This window comes from Episyrphus balteatus, chromosome 1, assembly GCF_945859705.1.
Source record: "Episyrphus balteatus chromosome 1, idEpiBalt1.1, whole genome shotgun sequence".
Lineage (NCBI taxonomy): Eukaryota > Metazoa > Arthropoda > Insecta > Diptera > Syrphidae > Episyrphus > Episyrphus balteatus.
Window position 1 is genome coordinate 82,653,426 of NC_079134.1, and position 12,804 is coordinate 82,666,229.

Below are 12,804 nucleotides of genomic sequence, written 5' to 3' on the forward strand. Positions count from 1 at the left end.
AAAACAGCTGACACAACAAAAATTTAGAATTGTCATATTTTTCGCTTTCGTCATTTTATTGTATTTTTCATGTATGTTTTACAAAGAGATAGAAAAATGTATGCTAGCAAAACTATTTTAATACATTTTGTCCTTTCAAACGTGAGTTTTCACGTTTTTAAACAAATTCTAAACAATTTATGAAAAAATTAGTTTGGTAGCACAGATTTAAAACTCTTCAAAAAGTTAAGCCCAGAGAAATCTCCGGGCTAAACAACTAAGCCCAAGGGGCTAAGGTGTTGTTGTATTTAACATGTAAATTGCTTAGCCCAGACTGCGTTTTTTTTGTCTAGTTAAGACCGGTTGTAATAAAAAACACACCTATTATGACCTTAGCGTAAGGTAAGACTTATTCATAGAATAGTTAAATTTGTAAAATATGTTTTACTAGAATCTTAAAGTGAAAAGAGTCAGACACTTTTTTGGATGAAGGTTTATTTTATTCTATGTAAAGAAAAGTACCTGGGTGACCGAGCTTTGCTCGGTATCTTTAAATGTTATAACTTTCAGTGAAAAAAGTCAAATGTAAACAGCAATTTTTTGGAATGGGTTTGAGTTTGCAATGACCAGTTTTTTCGCGGGTTACAAAACACCACATTCCCACTTTATAATCCAGTTTATTTACGTTTGAATACACATACGGCGATCAGCAATGGATAGAAGGGTTACAGGAATCTGCATTATCGAAAATGCCTACAGCAATGAGATCCCTTTTTGTTCAAATTTTAATTTACGGGTCAGAAAGTTTTGGATGGTGTACATAAAGTTAATCTTTTTTCAAGTTTAGCCTTGTCGGCAAAGTTTAGTATGAAGAAATACTATTTTTTATCCCTGTCTCTGTTTTATTTTGTATCAGTGGATGCTTTACTTCTTTCTTTTTTTTACTTAGGTTATATATGTATTATAAGATTGACATTAGGTCAATGGTGTTGCTTGTTGTGAGTTATTTTGTTTTTATACGTTAACAACAGTCGCGTTAAAACAAAAGAAAAACGTAAAACAAAGATAATGTGTGATACCAAATTAACAAATTACTTAAAAGTTTCAATACATGATCAAAAAAGTCATGATCTAAAAAATTTTGTTTAGTTATTGTAACAAAAAGTAAAAGAACAATGCGTAAAAAATGAAACCATCCCTCAAAATTTTATTGAAATCTGTCTCCGCGAAAAAAACTAATGTAAGAGAAAATACTTCCAAAATGTTGTATTTGCCTAGAGGAAAAAACCCTCAAAATTTCATCGAAATCTTTAAAGCAATTACCAAAAACCTTATATGTGAGAAAAATAAGCGTAGCTGTGGGCGGATATTTCTAAAAGTACTTCCAAAATATTTTATTCGGCTAGGGGACCAAACCCTCAAAATTTCATCGAAATCCTTAAAGTTGTTACCAAAAAAATTCCATGTTAAAAAAGTGGGCGTGGCAGTGGTCGGATTTTTTCAAAAATACTTCCAAACTTTTTACTAGGGCTGTAAAAGTAACGACAAAACGAGTACCCGTATGTATACGTTACTTTTGGTTCTAGTACCCGCATCAACGATATCGTTACTCGTTACTTTCGTTACTTTAGGTATATTTCGTATGTTTCGCATGTTTCGCATGTTTCGCATGTTTCGTATGTTTCGTATGCTTCGTATGTTTCGTATATTTCGTATATTTCGTATATTTCGTATGTTTCGTATATTTCGTATATTTTCTACATTTGGTATTTTTGTTATGTCTCACGATTTACGTTAAGAACTTATTATTTTGGTATTTTTTTTTTTAATATATATTAAAAGTAAAAACGACATTAAAAATTTAATAATGCAAGATTTTGAATGACAAGAAATCTTTTTTAAAATGGTATACAAATATTCTCTAGCTCAACTAGCTTAGCAAAGAGTAAAGTTTTCAAGAATCTGCTTTCAATATCAGATTTTCGATGTACCTACAAGTAATTTTTTTTTTAAGATATGAATGTGCCGATGCTGAATATAGTTTTTACCAGAAATAGTTAAATAGAATCATAACTGACATAATTATGAAACCAAACAATTCAAGATTCAAATAAGAATACAGGAAGATAATTCTGGAAGTGAAATTAAAAATGGCGATCGTAAATAAAAATCAAAAGTCCAAATTGAAACACAAAAATCGAAGTAATTTTTCTCTACTTCTCTAGTTTTACATACAAACCTACATATATAGATAGGTATCTAGAAAAAAAGGTGGAAATGGAACAACTTTTTGCAGTCAATGTTTGATTTTGATCTGTCGTTCCATTTACTGGTTTTGCTTTACCTTAGGCTTAGGTTACATTTTTATTTTTTTACACCAACAAAAACTCGCTTGGTCTCCAACAAGACATCAATAAATCGGAGAAAAAAAATCACTATGGAGTTTTAAAGAAAGTGAAATTGATAATAATACATAAATGAATGTAGATATTTACATATTTAGGTTGGTATGTACATATATTTATGTACTTACTAAAAAAATTTAAGTTTCACACTATAAATTGTCCGCGGAAATTTAATCCTGAAGAACGAAAGTATTCAATTTTGTTTTTTTTTTTTTTTATTGTAAGACAACAGCGTATTTAATTTGGGGAAAAACTGACAAGTTCATTCAAACTTATTAATTTGTCATGTAGGTAAAAAATATCTTAAAAAAATATAGTACAAAAATTCAAGGAAAACTCTTCATTAGACTAATTTATAAAAAATCAAGTGGAACTTGAGAATACGTTTAAAAACAAAAAGGAAACTAGAAAAAAGATAAAATCGATTGAAGAAATACTTTTTTTAATTTACTCAAAATTGGGTTTTATATAATATTTGAACATTTACATACATATATGTATGTATAAAATATTCATGTTGTTTTGTGCTAATTTTTAAATCATGGAAATTCATTTAAAATTACATTATTATTTTCCAGTTGTTTTACTTTTTTTCTTGTCGATTCACTTATTCATTTATATTCTTTAAAACTACGAGTCAATTTATGTTAAATGAGCAGTTACAAAAATATTTCTTAATTTATGTCCATTGTTCAACGATTAAACACACACTTTCACATATCACGAAAGAGAAAAAAACAGAATAGGTACTTATTTAACTCTTTTCATATACATAAACAAAAAACAGAGCAAAAATGAAACTATTAAAATATACCTATGTACATTTCTTTGACCAAAAGTCGTTGAATAATACCTGCATTACTGATGAAGTGATGATACCGATATCGAACCGATACGAGATGCGATAAATGCTGTTCAATTCAGAATGTTCTACCGAGGGGAACCGCAAACGAATACGTAAAAAGCGTACTCAGTTTTAGGGAAAATTGCGGAACGCAAATTATCCTCATTCCCGAACACGCCCATGTTTCGTTTCCTCCCGGTCCAAACTTAAAAATTGTCATTGCAGCAAACCTAAAATAAAAAACCATTCAATCATTTCATTCAGTCACATTGATTCCATATTCTCATTCAAAGTTGTCGTCACTCATGTCAGACACCACCTCACCACACACAAGCAAGAAAGTAGTACCTACTTGAAATCAAAAGAAAAAAAAAAAACAAAAACTTAAAAGCACGAATAAAACCAAAATTGTAATTATTTGTTTGAATCAAACTAAAGAATAAAATAAATTAAACATATCAAACAAAGGAAAAGAAAAATTCTTTTTATTAATTACAAAAGGAGAAAACAGAATACAAGTACGGCTACGCCCCAACAGATGCAGTGTACCATTTTGTTTTTGTTTCACATTTCGTATACCTATCCAAATTGGTATTCTAATTGGAATGTATCTACACTACACTCAAACACACTTTCACATATCTCACTCCCACATGTCCATAAAAAACAGGTAGGTTCGAAAGAGAAAGAAACAGAATTCTTATTTACCCCTTTTGATATACATTCACAAAAACAGAACTAGGCCAGTCATTATGTCGGAAAAAACGGCTTAGAAATGCAAAATGACCGAGAAAGCTAAATTTTGGATATGTTGTAGAGGATGCTTAAAGAAGCTTAACTTGAAGTTTTCGACCAAGATTTCCTATGAGCTTTTTCCGCCATTTTGAAAAAAAGGATAAAATTGGTTTTTTGACGAGATGCGAAAATTTTACAAGGAGCTTTTTTGTAGCTTTTAACGAGTTCTACAATTCATGCATACACTTTTTTTGTGTATCATGAACCGTTTTCGAGATATCGATTAAAAAAGTCAAAAATTTAGGACATGCAATTTGTTTTTTGACATAATCTATTTTTGGGTGATGAATATCAAAAAAATTATTAACATAAAATTTGTAGCCCACATTCAGACCTACTATGTCGTATTTTTATATTTTTTTTTGGACAAAAATTACGACTTCCAGCCGGCCGCAAAGTCGTTTAGTCCGCTCCCACCGCCAAGCAAGCCGCCCGTTCGGTTGTAAAAAAAACAATCATTCATGTTTTTTTTTTAATGTTTATATCATTATATCAGTAACACATACATAAAAAATGTATGTATTTATTTAATAAATAATGAGAAGAAGATGGTAATGGTTTTTTTGTTACCCCAATTTTATTAACCCAAATTTTGTAAATACAGTATACCGGCTTTTTGTACATTTTGTAATTTGCTTCAATCTCAATATTATTTAGTTCATCAAAATTGCAATTAGATCAGTGCCAATAATTTTTGAAAATAAAAAAATTATTAGCAGCATATGGGTGGTTGAAAAATTTAGGATAAATGGTATATGAAAGCGGAAAAATAAATTGCCCACAAACTAATTGGTGGAAAAGGGTGGGTGGGCGAAAAAGTGTTGGTGTCGAAAATCTTGGTTTTTTACGATTTCTGTCAAAAGTAGACCTCCTATCAACAAAAGTTAAATTCAAACGTTGTGGGTAATAAAAGTGTCATAACTGTTACTAAAACCATTTTATTTATATAATCTCAAAAATATTGAAAAAATGCAAAAAATACGATTTTTTTATTTTTTATTTTTATCTTTTACCAAAATGGTTTGATTTTAACAAATCTTGGTTAAAAATTACTTTGTTATGTTTTCTATGTATTTTAAATGTTTTTTGAGCAAAAAGTTAATTTTTTGATTTTTGACGAATTTAATTTGATAAAATAGCCTATTTGTCAATCCAAAAACTTTTTGATTTTTGAAAAGCTTGGAATGTAGTTACTTATATTAAAACCTTTTATTTAAGATTGTATGGAAAAACTATACTTTTGAGTTAGAAAATATTGAGAAAAATTGAAAAAAAAAACGAGTTTTAAGATCGATTTTTCCGTAAATGACATAATATTGGCGAGAAATAATTTTCCATAGAAACCAAATTATACATTTCTAATGGCCTTTGACCTTCTTAAATTCAATCTAGCATTAGAATAGCTCTAACGTGCAAAGTTGTTGAGATATTGAATTTTGAACGTTCAAAACACTATTTTTGTGATGTATACTTTGATTTCTATAAAAAAAAACTTTTTGACTAGTGAAATCGAACATTGTGGGCAATTTATTTTTCCGCTTTCATATACCATTTATCCTAAATGCTGCTAATAATTTTTTTATTTTCAAAAATTATTGGCACTGATCTAATTGCAATTTTGATGAACTAAATAATATTGAGATTGAAGCAAATTACAAAATGCACAATCAACACAAAAAGCCGCTATACTGTATTTACAAAATTTGGGTTAATAAAATTGGGGTAGCAAAAAAACCCATTACCATCTTCTTCTCATTATTTATTAAATAAATACATACATTTGTATGTATGTGTTACTGATATAATGATATAAACATTTAAAAAAAACATGAATGATTGTTTTTTTTTACAACCGAACGGGCGGCTTGCTTGGCGGTGGGAGCGGACTAAACGACTTTGCGGCCGGCTGGAAGTCGTAATTTTTGTCCAAAAAAAAATAAAAAAATACGACATTGTAGGTCTGAATGTGGTCTACAAATTTTATGTTAATAATTTTTTCGATATTCATCACCCAAAAATAGATTATGTCAAAAAACAAATGGCATGTCCTAAATTTTTGACTTTCTTAATCGATATCTCGAAAACGGTTCATGATACACAAAAAATGTGTATGCATGAATTGTAGAACTCGTAAAAAGCTACAAAAAAGCTCCTTGTAAAATTTTCGCATCTCGTCAGATAGCCGAGTTATTGTCAAAAAACCAATTTTATCCTTTTTTTCAAAATGGCGGAAAAAGCTCATAGGAAATCTTGGTCGAAAACTTCAAGTTAAGCTTTTTTAAGCATCCTCTACAACATATCCAAAATTTAGCTTTCTCGGTCATTTTGCATTTCCAAATGTATATAATGACTGGCCTAAACAACAAAATCGTAAAATACATAAATGATGATACCGAACCGATACGAGATGCGAAATAATGCGCACACGACAAATGATGTGTACCATTTTGTTTTCGTTTCGCATTTCGTATATCCAAATCCAATCCAAATTGGTATTGGAATTGGAGTATCGTCGTTACTCGTATGTTCCGTATTTTTCGTATGTTTCGCACGTTTCGTATGTTTCGCATGTTTCGTTACTTCACTCTTCGAGTAATCGTCAAACTGTTCACAAGTATTCTATTTTCGCTCTGCATTTATTTTTTTATTTTTATTGGTTTTCTTCCTTAAATTTTATTATAAACTGTGGCCCTTGGCTTATAAACCTAACATTTGTTATTAACTATCAACTGATTGAAGTGATCATTCTAAATAGTGATAATTTATCAATAAAACAATAATTCGATCATAAATTTTGTGACTTGGCTTATAAACCTAACATTTGTTATTAACTATCAACTGATTGAAGTGATCATTCTAAATAGTGATAATTTATCAATAAAACAATAATTCGATCATAAATTTTGTGACATAAAGTTGTTTCTATATATGTAACTGCTTTGCATTCTCTTGCTCAAAAAAAAAAGAGAACATAACTGCTGTACTTGATTTTACCATCGCTTTTGTTTCCCCCCTCCCTGGTGAGTGAAACTTTTTATATATGTTCTGCACACGAAGCATTTTTTGGATACTGCATTGAATCCCAACTTTTTGTTTACCTTTTCATACCGCAACCGAACTTTGCCTGAGTGTTTGGGCATTTATATTGCTGCAAACCGCCCTAACCTACTGGATGATGCTTTTTTGTTCTTCATTGCATTTATCACACTGAGAGAATTTTGCTTGCCCCCATCCGCTGCCCTTTTCATCTTACTTCATCACTGCATGCATTTACATACAACATACAAGCCATCAGTAAATTTCTTCCCGGTGAGTTCATCTTTAGTCTATGTTCTGCCGAGTAACAATTCAAGAGACTACACACCACACTTTGTTTTCTTTTTATTTCACTGCTCCCACATCAGTTGTTTTACGTCTAAAAACAACAAAACATCATCCATCAGTTTTGACGTTTACCCCAGCGCCACCTGTCGTGACCTAGAAACCCCAGAAAACCTATTACTACTGCATAGGGTGATCCATAACGAATTTTAAATTATTAAAACAAAAAAGTAATTTTGATTAAGATATAAATTAAACAATACTGAAGCAGTATGGCAAACTGTGGATCTTGCGGAAAAATCTGCGACTACATGATAGATTCCATTATGTGTAGTGGAAACTGCAGAAGGACTTTTCATGTTCTGTGTATTGGTGCCTCGTTTAGTAGCATCAAACTTTTTAATAAAATGAAATCGTTCTACTACTTTTGTGACAAATGTGATTCATTTTCTGATAACAACATTGTTCGTGACGTTCTGCAAAATATGAAGCAGTTAGAAAAATTAGAAAAACAATTACTATTTCTTTCTGACAAAATCGGAAATATAACTTCACCTTCACAACTACAAACCGAAAACACATTAAACTGTTCAATAAATATAACTCCTGTATCACAAAGTAGAACTGAAACACAACAAGATAATTTAACATCTTATCAGAAAATTGTTAACAATACACAATCATGCAACAGTGAAAATCAAGATAAAACTTCACCTGAGAAAATTGTCGCAGCGCCATTAAAAAGAAAAAGTGATACACTCGATCAAGAATCATCTTCGCTAATTCCATCTCTAAAGAAACTTGCCACATCAGTATCAGCACATTTAGAAACGCCCACGTTTTCTAAATCGCAACAAATTGTTGATGCATCAAATGCAATTACACCTCCACCTAAACCAAGATCTCCTATTGACGCTTCTGCACTAACAGGCAATTTAGATTGTGGAATTAGCTTAGTAAAAAACAATTCAACCGGACCTCTACCGCATTTAAATGTAATTTCCTCAACTTTGCCAAACCAAAATATACCTATGACTAATCAAACGAAATTTGTATCTCCTATTGAGTCAGGGCTGAAAATAGTGGAAGGACAAAAAACTATATTTATTTCCAAATTAGACCCTAAAACGAATGCTTTAGATATTAAAAATTATATACAAAATAAACTTGGCATGATTCGATTTATGACTGTTGAAAAAATGATTCAACGTAACTTCTCAAAATACTCATCTTTCAAAATAAAAGTACCTGATTCAATATTTTATATCCTAAATTCTTCGTCTTTCTGGCCTAATGGTATTATCATGCATGAATTTGAAAACAGATCCGCAAAGACACAGCACACAAATTTTCGACCACATCTGACAATGCGAAACCCTCGTCGAAGCAGCTTCAACAATTACTAATATATTATGAAAATGTAAACGGATTAAGGACAAAAACCAGTAAGGTTTATAAAAATATAAATAATATCCCCCATGACGTAATCGTGCTAACTGAGACATGGTTGAACTCTTCTTTTATTGACACTGAGTTTTTTGATAACACCTATCAAATTTTTCGACGTGATCGCCACATACTTAATGATTCAGCTACTGTTGGTGGAGGTTTATTAATTGGAGTAAAAACATCTCTCATATGTTCACTTGTTGACGATTTTTTTGAGTCCTCGCTGGAGTTGCTCTGTGTTAAAATAAAAATGTCTTTTGGATACATTTATGTGGTTGCAACTTATATTCCACCTAATTCTACCATCGAAATCTATGAAAATTTGCACAATTCCCTAGAGACGACATTTGAAAAGATTGATCCAACAGACGAAATCATAATTACTGGGGACTTTAATCTTCCCAAATTGGAATGGTGCCGTTCAACTTATGATAATATCTATTTCCCCACTAAAGCTTCGAAGAATATTAGATCTTGTTTACTTCTCTGACGTAATGAATGCTGATGTCGCCGTTATCCCATGTGATTCAAAGCTTGTTCACGAAGATCGCCACCACCCCGCCCTTACTATTTGTTTAAATTTATCTATATGTAATGTAGTTAATTTTTGTAAAAAACATATTGAATTTGATTTTAAAAAATGTAATTTTACTAATCTATTTAATTTACTCTTCGAAATTAACTGGGATGTATTATTTTTAAATTTGAGTTTAGACGAAATGATTTTAAATTTTTATGAAATTATATTTGATTGTTTTTTGGATACTATCCCACTGCGCGAATTAAAATCTTTAAATGGTAACCCGCCGTGGTTTGATTCACATTTAAAAACATTAAAAAATAAGAGAAATAAGGCCTGGTTGAGATATAATCTTTCGAGAAGTGAAGAGACACTTAGAGTCTACCAAGAACTGCAAATGGACTTTGTGACCTATTCAGATTTTCTGTACTCAGAATTTATTTCAAAAACTGAATTCGAAATCAAAATTAACCCCCTTATGTTTTGGAGATACGTTAATAATAAACGTAAATCTGACGGTTATCCAGCTAGTATGAACTTTAAAAATTCTTCTACCCATATCCCAGAGACTATATCTAATATGTTTGCTGATTATTTTAAAAGTGCTTTCGAAGATTTCTCTTCAACAAGCACTTCTTTTATCTCTCCTAACACACTAGAATATACACATCTTAATTCAATTAATTTTTCTATTTCTGAGGCTGCTATAGGTACGTGAAAATATTTTAAAACTAGATGAATGTTTTAGTCCTGGTCCAGATGGTATACCATCATTTATGTTAAAAAAATGTGTGTCTTATATTTCTTATCCATTGTTTATTCTTTTCAACGAGTCTTTAAAATGTTGTAAATTCCCAAGTATTTGGAAATATTCTTATCTAGTACCAGTTCATAAAAAAGGCCCTATGAACTTAATAACAAATTATCGTCCTATAGCGAAACTTTCAGCTATTCCTAAACTTTTCGAGTCTCTTGTCTGTGAAATAATGTCTTTTAATTGTTCGTCTGTTATATGTGAAAATCAACATGGTTTCGTGAAGAAAAAATCAACGGTCACTAATTTATTACAGTTATCTACTTTTTGTTTGGATTCATTCGAAAATCATTCCCAAGTAGATTGCATCTTCACAGATTTTAGCAAAGCATTTGATAAATTAAGTCATAAAATACTTCTGAGTAAATTAAATAAAATTGGACTCAATGATCATTTTGTTATGTGGATTTCGTCTTACCTTAAAGATAGATATTATAGTGTTATGTTTAGAAGAAATCGTTCTTGTCAATTTAAAGTTAATTCTGGTGTTCCTCAAGGGAGTCACCTTGGTACTTTGTTGTTCATTTTATTTATAAATGATCTTCCATCTGTATTGAAACATTCAATGACATTAATCTATGCTGATGATGTAAAAATATTTAGAAAAATTAATTCCATTACGGACTGTGAACAACTACAAAATGATCTAAATACATTTTGGGAATGGTGCAACAACAATTGTTTAATTTTAAATATAGACAAGTGTAAGACAATGAGTTTTACACGCAAACGCAATTTAATTAATTATGACTATCGTTTAAACTCAACGCGTTTACATCGTGAATCTAGTTTTTCTGATCTCGGAATCGTATTAGACTCAAAATTAACATTTATTGACCACTTTAATTATATTATAAAGAAAGCTAATAAAATGCTTGGCTTTGTGAAAAGGTTTTCCCGTGATTTCCGTGATCCTTATGTAATTAAAATCCTTTATGTTTCTCTTGTCAGACCAATTCTTGAATACGGGTGCGTTATATGGGCGCCATACTACTCTATACACATAAATAGAATTGAAAGTATACAGCGTAAATTTTTAAGATTTTCTCTTCGCTTTTTGCGATGGACAGATAGTGTTATTTTGCCTCCATACACTTCAAGGCTTCAATTGTTAAACTTGCCATCTCTTTCTGGTCACAGAGAGTACTTGCAGTTCTGCTTCATAACAGGTGTTATAAATGGATCTATTTCATGTCCATCAATTCTCGATCGAATATGTTTCAATGTGAGTCAGACTAACTTAAGAAGGAATTTACCACTTCGAACTATTTTCAGCAGATCAAACTACGGCGCGAATAGTCCTCTTAATCAGTTAATTAAAATTTTTAATAAATTCTTTATTCTCATTGGTTCTACAAATTATAACTGTAAATCTGAAAGCTTTAAATGTAAATTTTTTGCTCTGAGTAGTTAGAATTTTGTTGTATTTAAGTTTAGTTTTAAGTATTTTTTTTGTAATTTGTAACGTTAGTATTTAACGTATTAAATAAACAACAACAAATACTTCTTCAGTACTAGTAATGAAACATACGAGTAACGAAATTATTTGGGCAGTAACGTTTCGTTACTCGTTACTGAAGTGAATACCCGCATTTAAGTAACGAATACATACGGTTTCCTACAGGTCTACTTTTTACTCACTTAGATAAACAAACCCTGAAAATTTCATCGAAATCGTTAGAGCCGTTGCCGAAAAAAACTTATATGTAAAAAAAGTGGGCGTGGCAGTAGGCCGATTTTTTCAAAAATAAATTCAAAATTTTTTACTCGCTTAAGCCTGGTACGCTGCTCGCGCTAAATTTTAGCTCCCATACAAATTATCGAAAATTTTTAGCCGAGATAAAATGGATCCCCATACAAGTTATCGATAACTTGTATGGGAATTTTATCTCGGCTAAAATTTAGTGCGAACACTTAAAATTTCATCGAAATCGTTAGAGTCGTTTCCGAGATCCCAATTTTATATATATATATATACATATATATAAACAATTTTAGCTCGATTAAAGTTATAAGATAAGATATTGCTACTCGTATCGTAAGGTATATACTACTTTATTTTGTGCACCATAATTGTGTTGTAAAAATTACTTTACGGAGCCAAGAAATGTTCAATACGTAAGGTAAATTTTACTTAAAATCTAGGGCTTTTTACTTTAATTTCCTTACTAGTCATATGGAGTATAAAGTACTAGATTCATTTTTCTCCGTGTACATTCTAAATTTCAGAAAAATTAAATGCAAAATTTTCTAAAATTTGACAATTCAAATAAAAATCAAACTTTCTTCATCAAAATAAAAACTAACACTTGATTGCTTTTTTGATTAATATTGTACTTTTCTAAAATTGGTACAGTATAATACATATAGCTATTTATTTTAATGTAGAAATTCTTGTTGTCGTCAGTTTCTCGGTTTCTTTTTTAGAATATAAAAATAGCGTAAGTGATACAGTTATTGACACTGCAAAATTTCAATATAGTTATTGACACCCTCTTCGTAAAGAACGTTTTATAGGAAAAAATCGCAACGATTTATATAAACCGTTTTTTTAATTTCTTCGCTCTTTCTTATTCTCTCACTCTTTGTCTTCAGTTGGGAGGTAGCTACTCAATTTTGTTTTAAATTTTGAAACGTAAACATCACTGTTACGAGAGTGTGTTTTTTTGGTAAAAAA

At 30.5% G+C, this 12,804-nt stretch overlaps 1 protein-coding gene across 1 annotated transcript; it reads left to right on the forward strand.

Annotated features, from left to right (window-relative positions):
- Window positions 1-7,786: 7,786 nt before the first annotated feature.
- LOC129920976 (uncharacterized) lies at window positions 7,787-8,755 on the forward strand. Its single transcript, XM_056002569.1, has one exon. The coding sequence runs from the start codon at window positions 7,830-7,832 to the stop codon at window positions 8,748-8,750; it is 921 nt and encodes a 306-aa protein (XP_055858544.1). The 5' UTR covers window positions 7,787-7,829; the 3' UTR covers window positions 8,751-8,755.
- The last annotated feature ends 4,049 nt before the right edge of the window (window positions 8,756-12,804 follow it).